The 15,219-nt window shown below is 37.9% G+C and overlaps 1 protein-coding gene across 1 annotated transcript; it reads right to left on the minus strand.

Annotated features, from left to right (window-relative positions):
- Positions 1–9,020: 9,020 nt before the first annotated feature.
- LOC139114438 (microsomal glutathione S-transferase 1-like) lies at positions 9,021–13,067 on the minus strand. The gene is made up of 3 exons (XM_070676180.1): positions 12,797–13,067; positions 10,775–10,878; positions 9,021–9,707 (listed from the first exon to the last, which is right to left on the minus strand). The coding sequence occupies exons 1-3, from the start codon at positions 12,917–12,919 to the stop codon at positions 9,467–9,469; spliced, it is 468 nt and encodes a 155-aa protein (XP_070532281.1). The 5' UTR covers positions 12,920–13,067; the 3' UTR covers positions 9,021–9,466.
- Positions 13,068–15,219: the final 2,152 nt, after the last annotated feature.

Here is a 15,219-nt window from a genome sequence, read left to right on the forward strand (position 1 = left end):
ACAGAGAAACCCTAATCTTTACCGCAGACCAAAGCAGTGATGTCGTACCAGATACGGTACGAAGAAGCCGTAATTTCATCAACCCATTCAAGAGTCATGATGCATTGATTTCATTGATAAAAAAGTTTAGGCCTGTATGTTCCATATTTTAGAAATATAAATTCATTTTAACAAAATAGCAAATAAAACAAAACTAATTGCAGGCCGACATAACTGTGAATGTGTCGAGCAAACGAACAAAATGAGAGCCTTCAGTTAATATTAAGAAGATTGGTAGAGGAAATTGAGGGTGGTCTATCATATAAAATGTGACCCTCCCCAGATGCTCCTCTCTAAAATGTGACCTTCCCCCACCTTCACCCTCCAAACTCAAAAGTTTGGTATGTGTGTATAATCTTGATAGAGCTGCTAGCTGCTGACTTTGATATATGACAAATAAAGATGTTAAAGGGACATTTGCTGCAACTTTGGATCATATATACTGTTTGTTTTCTTGTTCTGCGTATCAAATGAATTTCCCTGTCCAACTACCTATAGCATGTTAGTATGCCAAGTATTCTACTTGCCAAAAAAGCCCATACACGTGCAATGACTCTTAAGACATTTTAAGATATATTTCAAACACTACCCAAATCTCGCCCTGCCGCAGTCTCAAGTACCAAATTATGTGTGTAATGTCAGATTTAATTAGTAACTTGCTCTACCACAAATTTCCTGAGGTGTGTTGTTATTATTACCATCGTTATTATTGACAAATGAATTCTAGTCCAGACTTGAATTCAATGCTCAACAATAATAATGCTGACTGTACGAATATAGGATGTGTTGATAGCATAAATACTGGGCATTTTATCATACCTCAAGGATTTGAACCTGACATTGCAGTTGACACGCAGAACGTATGCAGTGTCATGGTGGGGTCACAATCTAATATTTGACAAATCTGCTGGTCTTTTTTAAAGATAAATCCATTTCAACAAAATAGCAAATAAAACAAAACTACATGTAGGCCTGTACATAACTGTATGACACTATGGGAATTGCAGTGACAGCAATCACAATCTTATAAGGTGTTGTGAATTAAGTTTCTTTACACAGCATTTCAGACTTTGCATTCATCATAAACTTTGCAATGTAAAAATTGGCCCTTCCCCAGGCTAAGTTTGTAAAATGTGACCCTCCCCTTGGGCAAGATGTAAAATGTGCCCCTCCCCTTCATAATAACTGGTACATCCTTACAAAGCAACTTGTCCGAAAAAAACTAGTGGAACAGCGCCCCCAAATAGGTTGCTAAACGAATGTGCATCGTTTTGATAGCATACTCTTTGTCGTGAAAGCTTAGCCAAAATGAGTTACTATTCCCATCGTATGTACTATTTGCTGACCATGTGAGTTAAGGTAACATCCTATGGATTTCGTTTATATCGACCTCGCGTGGGCGGTATTGTACTTGGGAGATCGTAAACTGTCGCTAACCTACACTAACCTGACGCCTAGTAGAAACCTACCGTAATGAGGTCGAACCACGGTGCTTTGCAGCAATTTACAACAACCGAATATTTACATGTAAATGCATCTGAGAACAATTTGGACGTTAAAAAATAAAGACAAAGATATTTTTGTTTGTATATCTCTTGCCGAAGTATAGCTGAAGTACTGGGTCACCGGTCACCTCGACATTTTGTAGGCATTACGACTTACCCTTTGACGGCAAACAGGTTAAAAGTTAAACGACGTCGCACAAAGTCGCGGACAGAAGCTTTAAATTAGCCAAGATGCGACGTAAACTACGTGTTAAACTTCGATTCAAGGAGAGTTTCTTGAATGACATCAACATTATGACCATAGGAGGGAATGCTTAAATCGTGCTGGTGGAGAAGCACTTCAAACCAGGTCAGGTACCGCAGCGTGCATTTGGTTTTCTCGCAAGATAGTAACTATGGCAGACATTTTCAGCTTCATTTTTGACTTGATAGAACTCTCTTTACATTTGGTGAGCCGCTTGGTTTATGTGATGGGCACCCTTCTGAAGGTGAATTTCAACCTGATATCGGCATTCATAGAGACGTCGACGCGGATTTTTGGCGGGGTGATGCACTTCTCCCGGGAAGTCCTGTTTGCGTTCGTCGATGTGTTGGAGTACGTAGCTGAAGCGACGGGACGATTTGCATACTTCGTCGGCAGTCTCTACACTGGGACGACCACGGCGATTGAAGCAATATATACAGTTTCCCAAATGCTAGTTTACGCCGCTTATATCACGGGAAAGTACCTGGTGACCGCCGGTACTCACCTCGCCGTCTGGACTTCTGAAACCGCCGTTGTCGTCTTCCAAATGGTGGCTGATTGCACACCGTTGCTTTTTTCCAAGGTCGTCGATCTGTGTGAAGATGGTCGCGATAAAAGTGTTGAGATGGCTGGCAGACTGACGACCCATATCCGTACAGTTTTCGATGCATCGGCGCTTTATATGGATCATGGAGTGACAGCTGCCAGATCTCTCGCAATGGAAGCTGTAGAAATTTCCATTTATCCCATCTTATTCTGCAGAGACTTATTCGTGGCCCTAATCCAAGGGATTCTCAGCTACAGCTTTTACATAGCCATGGTAACTGCGTTTGTACTTTTTTCAAGTGCGTTCATGCTATCATTCCGTTATCTGAAAATCGTGGCCTTGTCTTTTGTTGGGTTTGTCTACAGTGCAACGGTGATTGTCAGCCCGCTGCTGGTCAGGAACTTGGCATACCATTTTAGCAATTTTGCACAATTTGTTCATCTACATCGAAGCAGGAACCAGATTGATGCTCATGTGGATGAAGATCGTGACATCAGTGATCATGAAGAATCTGACAACCAATCTGAAGATGGCCATGATTTTGCAAACCGACGAGACTTTGTTTGGCAAGATCAGTTGTATGATCATTACCCTGGAGGAGACAGACTGTGGGCGACTCTAGAAACCAGACGAGACAACCACAACACATACAGATTCGAAGACAGCGAAGAAGAAGACATGCCTGGTCCAAGTGGGTACGGGAGAAACTCACCTCGTCAGACTCCCAAAACGCCAGTCAACCCCGACAAGGACGTGACGACACTCAAACGTGAACTTGAGGAGGAGCGGGACAAAAGGCTGTGTGTGGTTTGCCAGGACAATGAGAAGAATGTCCTGGTCTTGCCATGCAAGCACATGTGTATGTGTGAAGACTGCGCTGATGAAATCATCCATGATCATTATTTGGATAGGAGACTTTGCCCTTTGTGCCGAACAAGGATCAATAAGGCCATTGATGTCTTCTTGTAGTCGATGTACTGTAACAAAAACATTTGATGAGCATCCTCAAAACTTTATGATTTCACACAAATGCCCTTAAACTCCCAAATGACTGGGCCAAATCTTTACACAAATTTCTGTTACAATGTTTGTATCTTGAACTTACGAAAATCTAATATTTTGACATTATGCCAAGTATTTTCACTTTACATATCCTTGTCCTGAAATGTACAAAGTTTGTATCCTTATTTTGCATCATAGCTCAATGTTAATTTTGAGGATCCCTACAGCTAATTGATAAAACATAGAGATCTTATACTTTTCAAGAGTCTTATTGTTTTGCATAATTGTTACTAATGTGAAAACATTGGTACTAACTATTTTACACAGAATGTTCTAAAATTGCAATATAGTTTGTGGTAATATTTTGATCAAAAAAAATTGTCCTTTTCCACACAGAGGGGTCAAAACTCACAGACTCCAGACTGAGCTTAGCTCAAAGTATGCTGAATGTCGAATGAATTCGCAAATGAGATCATCTTTCAACAAGCTCTATTTGATTGGACAGAGCCATTTGTTCAATACATGTATGTATCAATAGTGTGAATTACGATGTTTTATTTTAGATAGATCAAAATAATAGGAGTCTGTTGAATTTCACACAGCCCAAGAGATGTCATGTGAGCATCAGAGACCTCAAACAAATCACCTTGATAATGACAGTATCAGTCTCCCTATATGTACATATCAATGAAATATTTACACTTTTTAAAGTGGTCATCATAGCGACGGGCCGCAGAAGCGCTTTGTGCGTAAAATGACCTGATTCTCAGTTTTTCTGTGAGTGCCAGAAGTGTTTGACGGCGGAAATTCATACCTTTTGTAACAGAGTCTGACAATGATCAACAGCCGTGTGTGTATTTTGCAGAAATCGACTGTGGAGAATGATATGAATGAGAGCAAGAGAGTGTGAAGAAACTGTCAGTTTGCTGTCGTAAAACGAAGGAGCCGGTTTTGTTGGCTCATAAATTTGTGAGGGAGCAAAGTGTTTAATTCCTAAAGTTTGATCGTTTTTCTTTCGAATGTCAATTTAACTTGTGTGCAGCATACAATTTATGCAAAACATTCCATTTGACAAAATTGTCTCAATTGACTTCCATTGAGTCAAAATTTCTCTGAGAAATACATATCGCATAGGGATAGGTATTGTAATTTCTTACAAACTTTCACACCAGAGATGTGTACAATATGTATACATTATGCGCATGATAATGGTTTTGAATTTAGAGGCATTCCTCGGTGAGAGTTTTTGTTTTGGAAGTCAAAAATTGGTAATGTATATAAGTGACCGTTGACAGGCATTATCTACCAAGACCAATGCAAATAGGGACAAAAATTCAGTGTTTTCACCTTGTTGCGTATTTTTGTCTTTTAACAAGATGAAACGTTCATGTGTGCTAAATCTTACAAGTCACACAGTTGTTGATCTTCACCATATCATGTATTTATAACTGGTAGTTACCCCTTTACCTGCCAGACAGTATCACCTCCCCATCTGCCAAGTCAGTAAAGCGTGGTATTGAGCCAAAACCACATGTATTTTCACCCACTTGACTTGGTATGTTATATCAGCTTTAGTCTGTAAAAATCTTGTTTGCAGTATCTGTATCTTCAGGGACCTTCAAATCTTCAAGTCTTTGTTAGAATGCACCATATGGGACATGTTTTGCTTCACTAGTTTTAACTTGACCTGATGGTGAAATATGAACTTGGCAGGAAAGGAGTTAAAGAACAGTCATCATACATACTTGTAACTGAACTATAAAAGAAAAGATTATTTGTATTAAGTAATTCTGAACAAATACTATTTACAGGGAGACTTGTTTTGCAATCAGAAGAATTCAACCGTTCAACCCCTTCACCCGTATTTCTGTGCATGTAGCTCTACCCATCCAAATTTGAACAAGGGGATTGTACCAAGTGTAGTGGTGAGCAAGGTCAAGCCGTAGCCCTGATATTACTAAAATTCCGAAGATCATTGAAAAGAGCAAGACTTTGCCCAGATACCAAAGCTCTGCAAGAAGCCTTAGTTTTGTTTGTTAATTGTTTACCACACATTCATGGTAGTGTGTGCCTCGAAATCAAGACTTCAACTTTTGCCCAAACTTTCCATGGAGAATCTTTGAATAATCACCTTTTGAAATCCTGAATAAAAACCAGGGGTCACTGAGCAAAGTTTAGCTCTGGAGAAACAAATTACACAACAACGCTTGAAATTAAATATGGCCGCCATCCCTGTGTCAACTCTAAATTTTCGATTGTCACAAAAGGAAAACTGTAAATTTACTCCATGAGCTTCAAAATGACCCCCACAAGTGGAAGATCAAGGCAGTGCTGTAAAAGTTTGAAAGTCAAAGTTTCTGTCTCCGAGCTGCACACTACCTTTATTGACAAAGCACTAACACGATTTTGCGTGGACAGTAGTTCTGTTCGTGCTCTCACTTCTAAAAAATACCAGTATGTTTTGCAGATGAGAACTTTTCTGTCTTCTTTGCTTTTTTTTGCATTTTTTCCCAACCGTTGTCATTATATTTATAACTGTCAATTTTAAGGAAGAAAAAAGCTCCACGAATACTGTAGACCCCGTAAAGCAGTGAGGGGCTTTAGAATAATTAGAATAATGTTGTTATCAGGATCTGTAATGAATTTTCTAATGGTAACAGAAAAGTTATTTATGAAGTTTTCCATAAATAAAACTGTGCGATTTAGATAAAGTGCACTCTTGTGTGCATATGTGCATCTGTTTGTTGGGAAGGGTTTGTTTGTATGTGATATGTATGATTTTATTCACATCAAAAAACCTACTCAGCCATATGGTATGTATACACGAATTCAAGTATTTAAGGTAAAGATGTGCTTAGTTGGATACCACTTCAAATTTTCAAATGATGGTAATCAGTAATGGCTATACAACGCCAAGAAAAGAAATTATTTACAAGGACATGCCATAAAAAAGGTAAAGTGAATATACAAGCTCCCAGCATGGCATGCGAGGATACTGGTGATTGTTTTGACAATGTAAATGTATGAGATTGGCTTGCACTGAAGATTAGCCCATTCCCATCTGATAACACTGTGGCTATTTTGTTAAGTGTGTACATATGTACAGCTGTCATTAACAGCTGATGTTCATTTGTCAATTTTGAAAAAAATGGTAGTGTGACACTTGGAGGGATCTGTCATTATTTATGACCAAACGGATGGAAGAATTGACAAGGTCACTCAAACATTTGACAGCTACAAGAGAGTCACTCGAAAGTTTCTGGATTGAAGGTGATGGGGGTGCTATTCAAACATTTTTCATCCACAATTGTTTCATGTAAGCCTTAGTGGTGAGATAACCTCTATTACAATTACTCCAAACCATGTCTAATTTGTTGACGAAGATTGCTGTGTATTCTATGATACAGTAAATTGATTGCTTTCATGTCAGTGTGTAGGAATGGCGGCAGATATTAAAACAATGTCTAGAGATATAATCACAATTTTCTAGTGAAAGTCTAAACAGTCAACTCAAGTCTACATTATTTATAGATATGTATGTATGTATATATGTAAACATATCATGTATGCTTACACACACATGTATATGTGTGTGTGTGTATATATATATATATATATATATATATATATATATAATATATATATATATATATATATATATATATATATAATATATAATATATATATATACGAAAATGGCTTGCTTGTCAATGCAGGCAAAGTATAGTGCTCAATGCATTTCTGCAGGCGGTAATACTGAGAATCTAGGAACTTGTAGTTGTCACTCTACAGGCTGTTTCATGCGCTAAGCAATCATCCTGATGATTGCTTAGCGCATGAAACAGCCTGTAGAGTGACAACTACAAGTTCCTAGATTCTCAGTATATATATATATATATATATATATATATATATATATATATATATATATATATATATATATATATATATATATATATATATATATATATAATATATATATATATATATATATATATATCTTTTACTTAACTTTCATGCATCCTGCAATCATCAGACAGATATATATATATATATTTATATATTTATATGTATTCATATATACATAAATTACTTCATATACCAAGAAATACTTTCATTTTTATTCGGATGGAGAGAAGGGAGGGAGAAAAGTATGCATACATGTATGTACAGTCAAACCTGTGTATAGCGGTCACCCAAAGGACCAAGAAAAAAGTGACCATTGTGTGGAGATTGTCTTTCTATTGAGGGTTGGTATGGCACTACTTTCAGAGAGGGTGTTGAGTGGTGAAATTCGGAACAGATAACAACAGTAATGAAGTTCTGTATCATAAATCCCTTGAAAATCATGATACATGTACACGCATTTAATTCCTGAAAGAATTATTTGCCGCTATAAAATCAGTTTAAAAGGCCAGTAATGCTAACTTTTGAGGTTTTTTTCATTATTTTTATGTCATAAGCTTATGCCAATAGCAAGTTCTTACTCAACTCCCAAAAAAATATGGAAACACCCATTATTTAGCTTATCAACATATCACCTAGTACCTTTATGTGTAAAATTTGCTTTTATTGTTACATTTGAATTCTAATCCAGACCTGAATTCAATGGTCAACAATAATGATGCAGTTTACATATGTGCAGGCTGAGTTGACAAGCTGAATACTGTGTATCTCAACATACTTTAGAGAGTAGAACAAGAAATTATGATTGAAATTAAAAACAAAAGTAGCGAAAAAATCATCAAAAGTTAGCATTACTACTGGGTCTAAATATACCCATTTCTTGCTTTCCGTTCAAAGTATTTTTGGCAGGGGTCATTCAAAGTCAAATATGCTAACACTATACTTAGGTTTTGTTCCAAATTGGAGCAATGGCTTGCGTCCACTGACCACATAAGAGAGGTGCTGTTCTGTAGAGGGCCTTTAACATGTAAAACGCCAAGGAACCACTGCGAGGTGACCACTAAGACACGTTTGACTGAACATGCACATATGCATAATAGCACATACATACATACATACATACATACATACATACATACATACATACATACATACATACATACAGGTATAAACACATTACCAGGGGGTGGTCATTCACAAGTTAGGTCACAGAATTCTTCCACAAGCTGGAGGGGATACTCAAACTTTCCATATTAGGGACAAATGTCAATGGCAAGTGTCTGTAACTGTTTTCACTACGTTTGTTTTGAGTGTCAATCGCAAGTTCTTGATCAGCTCCCTAAAGCATACTGTGACACAGGCTATTTTGATTGTCAAACCAGAATCTGCATGTGTAAAATGCACTGTTTTCTATGTACGCCTGAATTCTTGTCCGGACTAGATCTCACTTGTAAACAATACTGATGCAGTCTACACATTTACAGGTGGAGTTAACCTCACCATTACGCGTGTATCTCAATATGCCTTATGGTGGTACAACAAGAAATTGTGCATGTAGTTGACAGTAAAAACAAAAAAATTGCAAAAAAAAATATCATCAAAAATTACAGGTACTTTACCCGTTGGTAAAGTTATACAATGTATGAGATATTACTGAAAAGGGAAAATAGAGAAATCCTATACTCAGTGTTCGACTTGTGTAGCAGAATTCCTTGAATAGTTCGTGTTTATTGCAGCCTTTCTGCAAAAATAAATGATAGGTTGTCCACTCAATAAATTTGTTTTGTATGGAGATATTTTATTTAAAAAAAAATAATTTTCAATTAAAGTTCAGAATTTCCTTCAGGTTTATACAAAGAAAGGCGTCGTTATATTCTTGAAGAAAAACCAAATGCATTGCCTAGTTTACCCACACTGCCTGCACTTGCCGAATCAAATACGATTTCGTGTGTCGAGTATATCAGAGAGAAAACAGAATGTGTTGTTATCGGTAAAGAGGTTGATTTTATGAAAGTGCAGTGGTTATTTCAAGTTGACACTCCAGTAACCCCCGAGTGTATATTGTCGGCCATTTTCTAGTACTACATATTTGACAACATACCAGGATTTTGTCCAAAATTTGATATGATGTGGTTTACAGGTAATATGATTACAAAAAAACATACAGTAACTGAATGCCTGTGTGAAAAGTATCATTTGATCAACAGGTAGAAACTGTGTTGACTAAAATTTTCCATTCTTGATGATTTGATAGACGAACACGCTGTTCACGAAGAGGCCTGCACCGTAGGCAAAACCCCTGAACGGCTGCAGCCCAAACAAGTACGTGATGGTATGAACGAAGCGACTAACGACGAAAATGCGGAAAAACAGTACTGCGGTGTCGTGCGCCGGGCCGGTCAGGACGTACATGGGAGCCAACAGTAGGAATGGAATGATGTTTTCCATATCATTCAGCACACACCTGCATTGAGAAAACACAATGGCGGAAATCAAAACTGCACTTTTTTTCTGATTTTCAAAGAAAATCTGCTAATTTGGTCATTTGTAAACTATTATTTTGCAAAGTTAGCATAATAAGAAGCCGTTGCAACTTCAGCTGGAATGCAATATTAAACACCATCATAACAATTATGTGGCATTAAAAACAATATACCTTTCAGTTTGATACCCTGAACACATTTATTTTATTTATTTTTTGTTATTTTTTGTGTGTGTATGTATGTGTGTGTGTGTGTTTGTTTGTTTATTCTTTCGTTCGTATATTGTTTGCATATTCCTTCTTTAATTAATTGCCACAGCATGTTACCAACTATTCTTGTCTCTTACTTGAATAATTATACAAATTACCGAGGAAAGTGCTTATCAGTGATTGTCGTATGCGGTTCATAGACAACTGAGATATGATCAACACCCTGTTTCACGAACTGAGGAAGTTTGGATTAAGCCAACATCAATAATGTGCATGTTTGAGTAGTATATAGACTGCCCCTAGAGTAGACTATGCTGCATCCACTCAGAGATTTCTACTGATTTACCATAGGGTCATAAGGTGGTGTCAGTCAAAGCAAGAGTGTAAAAAAGTAGTAAATTTATAATGGTGAATACTGTTGATAAAAATCATATACTTCTGTCATTATTGTATACTTCCAAAAGTGCCCCACGGCACTCGTATCCTGAATGACTATCAGTTTTCGTGCCAGACTCTCTAAATAGTAAAGAGCTAGTATCATTTACCGTTCAGAGAGTCTGTCTCGGCAGTATACAGTGACCGCGCGCATAACGGTACTACCAAACGCTACTGCTGCAACTATAGGCCTTATTGACAATATTTCTGAGGGTCTGTGCTACAACTTCGTGAATTTAGCATAAATTACGATTATTATTCATGATTCGAATGCTGTGGGGTACTTTTGAAACAATACAATAATGACAGAAATATATTTTTTATTAAGAATATTCCTTATCATTAATTTATAATTTTTTTACACGCTTGCCATGACTGATAACCTTACGACCCTATGGATTTACCTGCGAACGCGTTCTACAGCTTCGTCACGAACCGTCATCCTTTTGGCCTCTTCGTTGCTTCTGGCGTTGCTGAATGCCTTAGCATCCTCTGGGTTTGCCCAATTCTAGTCATCAAATGTGGTGGGATAAACATAGCTTTGTTAGTACGTACATTATATGTACCGGAAAACAGGGCAGGTGAAAGGCTTATTTGCCCACTGAAAATTTGCATATTAGCACACAATGGAAGAGTATTGTTCATTCAGGAGTTGGATATTGAGTCGCTGTTTGAACTTTTAATTTGTGTTGATTTGTGTTGTAGTAATATTAATTTTCATATTATAATATAACACACAGGGTAAGAAATCTCATTATATTTCATTTTTGTGACTTTCAACGCCCCTAATTTATCATTATCAACAAAAGGTGTTTATTGAGCATTTGATTTCACGCTTCCCGGAAAGAACGTTCAAGGAATCATTTTAATCTAAAATTCTATAAATAATCATATTAATTAACATATTACACGATGTCTATACAAAGAATAAGCCAATGATCTGGGACAACACGCGTCTTATAACTCGTACGCCTGAATGAGCCTATACTTCTAATCTTATACAGGTTTTTGCAAGATATTTCTCGTGCATTTTTCAGTACAACTTGATTTCCTCAAGCAACAATAGAGATAATAAGTCACAGCTGACTTAAAATAATCTGATAGACCAATTTAAAGACCTCCTTAATGTATAAGTTATATTTTCCAAAAAAAGCAGTTTGTTGAAATGAATTTCTTGCCATGAATTTGAAGGTTTGATGAACTCTGTACACACAAGCCTCTATTGAATGAACAGCATAATCTCATTGATATGACCTCAGATGAACTTTTGACCGGAGGTTCGACAACAAATCACACTCGCTTGGTTGGCTGATACGATTTTGTGGGAGTAAGCAGCACTCATGCGACGGAGCAAAGTTCTGTAGGCACAGCTTTACAAATTATACTATCTACTCGTTCAAAGATTGGAAATACTTTTTTTGCGTCACACGTAAAACTCGGTGGGAAAGTTGCCTGGTGGCGTGGCATCAAAGCAGGTACAAAACCTCCGTATCTTGCCCTGAAAAATGCGTTCTTATGCGATATACAGCCAATATCCGTTTAGCCTCACTAAGCTATACCCAACAAGATAAGACTGTCTCAGAAAAACGTGTCCGAGCACCTGCCCCTAAAGGAATGGCGACTTTATGGAGGTCAGAAGAATATTGTCACCCTTGAATTGTACAGTAGTGGTGGTGCAATTCTGTGTTCGATTTTGAGGGGCGATTAAGTGTTTCGCGATGACCTACTTTTCATAATTTGTCTTCAGTTGATCTCATAGCAAAATTTTCTGACTCGCAAACATTATTACAGAGATTTACAGTGTATAACAGGATGGGGCACTCGCCCCAGATTTGGGTACAGGTGTACCCTAGACAGTTCGAATATAAAGCACAAACTCTATATTTTGTCGTTAAATCGGGATCAAGGCCAACATTTGGCTCAAATACTGGCGTCAAAACTCTACAAATTTCTACAAAATGATAGGTCAAACCGTGCTGAGCCCATAGATAGGGGTCTGCAAATCTACATTTCATTACAATGACATAAGTCGTAACTTGTGACAAGTTTTTCAGTATTCTGCTTCTGTATAACAATTACCGTGTCTGACCCTAATCGGTTTGTCATGCTGAAATTTCGAGTATTCTTTTTGTCAATACAGCTTGTATGTGTGTAGTGATCATTGTTTATTGTTGACAAATGAATTCTAGTCCGGACTTGAATACAGTTTTCAACAATAATAATGAGATTATACTCATATAAGTTGTGTTGATATGCTAAATACTTGGCATTAAATTACAGTTTAGGGATTCAATGCAGAAAGTGTAGGGAAACCACTAAACAAAAGTTCTGAAAAATAGCCAAAAGATACAGCTTATGGAGCTTTAAACATATGAAGTACCATTTGCTCAGCTGTACAATAGCAAAAAATTAGAGATACCTCTTACCTTTCGCATTATTCTCACTATCGACGTGAGTAGCAAGAGGAATAGCATTTTGCCCACAAGGACAGCACCATAGGTGACTAACGACACGACTGTTGGATTGTCAAAATTCAGTTCGGCGACCATCTTGCTTCGGTGTCTAGTTATCTAGTGCAGTCCAGTTCGCAGGGACACTAAATGTAGTACAAGAAGTAACGTGATCGGACTGTTTACAAGACACTCTGTAACACTGGTTATCAGACCCGGGTAGACGCACCAAGGTGCGACCTGTATTATGGCAGGGTCATGTCATCGATTGGTGTTGCTCCGTTGGCAATTAGGGACCGTCGATATGGATGTCGACTCATAGGGAATATTTCGACTCGTGTCAACTTCTGCCACTGAAAATAATATAGGTTTTACGATATTATCAGATCATGTAAAATATGAGTGGATGATAATTGAGTTCCGGTCTCAATTTTCGATTTTCCCTTCTATAACCTATCGTGCTCCACTAAACAAGAGTAGATATTTTCCCTGTCGATATTGTGCTCCAAGTTCGTTTTTGTCTCGATTGCACTGGGTCGATCGTTGGGAACGTTATGACAACACGTCTGTGTGACCATGAACAAGGAAGATTCGGTTCTTTGAACTGACGACGAATGAATCCTAATCGTCAGGAAAAAAATTACATCCGATCCAAAGCTTGCATCAGTTGGTCTAGCTGATCAACGAGCCCCGAAGTATTGTCTCTTCTATCTCTCTTTAAACGAGTATTAACAGGTCCGACCACAGCGGTGATTAGATTAGTGCACCCCACTGATTAATGGTTTTGGTGTGACTGAATAGATTACAGTTACAGGGACTTTGATATTCTTTCGGACGTTTTTTTTATTGCTGAGTCATTTAGACGCATCAACTTTTGACAGCCTGAAGGTAGTGTACCATCCTGCTATATCGTTCTTGTTTGGTCAGGAAATCATAGGCGGCGTGATCTACCTTGAAATCCAGAGATTTTAGGTAACATGGTATAAAGTTGTTTCAAACCCGCTGACACCAATTACACAAAGTTTATCGAAGTCAAACTAGCATCACGAGTTTTCACTGTGCTAGGGGCACGTGAGTAGCGTTGACCCCCGTTGAGATAGTTTTTAAAGTTAACATAAAGTTTCAGATTAGTTTTTCTCACATATTTTCCTCGTCAATGGTTGAATACTTATCGACTATCGACGCTCTAAAGCAGGTTAGGCGGTTCTTCAGGATGTCAGGAGCACCTGAGTACTGCACCGGGGTACTGCCATCAGTCCATTGTATATGTCGAATCAAAAACTATCAAAAAATCTTTGTTTGAGTAAGGTTGCTGTGGTTTCAATTTATTATCACCCAATAGGAGAGGGCAAATATGCCGGTTTACTATGAAGCCGGTATGAGAGGCAATAATTTCACCCCGTTGGTCACCCCCACCCCACCCGAAGTGCCGGTAAACCTGTATCGGTTTCATTGCATGTACCTCAAAGATTTCTGCTCGGCTCATGACAGAACCTATTCGTTATATTCATTTCTATTTAACTGCTGTTGCTCAAAGAATGAGGAGGAACAGAATCTGAAACCCTCCTGTAATGACTAGATATGATTTGTACATGTGCATGCAAAGGGCCATAAGGCTTTATCAGTCACAGCAAATGTGAAAAAAATTAATAATTTTATGACTATGAATACTGTTGATAAAAATTTAATATTTCTGTCATTATTGTATACTTACAAAGGTACCCTACAGCGCTCGAACCCTAAATGATGATCAGTATTTATGCCAAATTCACGCAGTTGTAGCGCAGACCCTCAGAAATATGGTCGATATAGTTACACTGCAGCAGCATTGCTCATGCGCGGTCACAATTCTGCCTTGGCAGACTCTCTGAACAGTAAGAGAGTCCGCTGGGGCAGTTCTTTCTTTCCAACATTATTCTAATCTACGGCTTGTTTGGGCGCATGGGCTTGTTGTAAAGTTTTCACCATCTAGTTTTATGAGATTCGAAGATTTAATTTTTCTCTATGGAGATAACACGGGAATGGCGACCGCTTTGAATTCCAAATATCGTCAAATGTTTGGTAATTTGTATTTCCTTAGTACCAAGGAACGATGACACCTGATGTTCATTCTTGTTCTGGTAAGAGAATGATTGAAAGTTTCCTTGAGGAAATTAGGAACAGAAAAATAAGTATTTCAGTTTCGACGCGCACATATCATGTTGCAGATATTTGCATTATAACCGTACCTTCTGAATAAATTTTAGCGCCGCCAATGGCCTAGAATTCTGATGGCCTCTCTCACTTTAAGTTGTCCACCTAGTAGCTCTCCTACCGGCCTAGCTAGATGTATCATTTCATTTGGGCAGTCCTGATTAATATTTGGCCCTTCTGAGTGGATCTAAAATTCGTCATTACTC

Source organism: Ptychodera flava, chromosome 16, assembly GCF_041260155.1.
Source record: "Ptychodera flava strain L36383 chromosome 16, AS_Pfla_20210202, whole genome shotgun sequence".
NCBI lineage: Eukaryota > Metazoa > Hemichordata > Enteropneusta > Ptychoderidae > Ptychodera > Ptychodera flava.

Coding starts and splice junctions, on each gene's coding strand:
- LOC139114438 (XM_070676180.1), bottom strand. CDS start 12,919: ATGGTCGCCGAACTGAATTTTGACAATCCAACAGTCGTGTCGTTAGTC. Junction 10,879..12,796: donor TAGTGAGAATAATGCGAAAG/GTAAGAGGTATC, acceptor TTTGATGACTAG/AATTGGGCAAACCCAGAGGA. Junction 9,708..10,774: donor GCTGTAGAACGCGTTCGCAG/GTAAATCCATAG, acceptor TTCTCAATGCAG/GTGTGTGCTGAATGATATGG.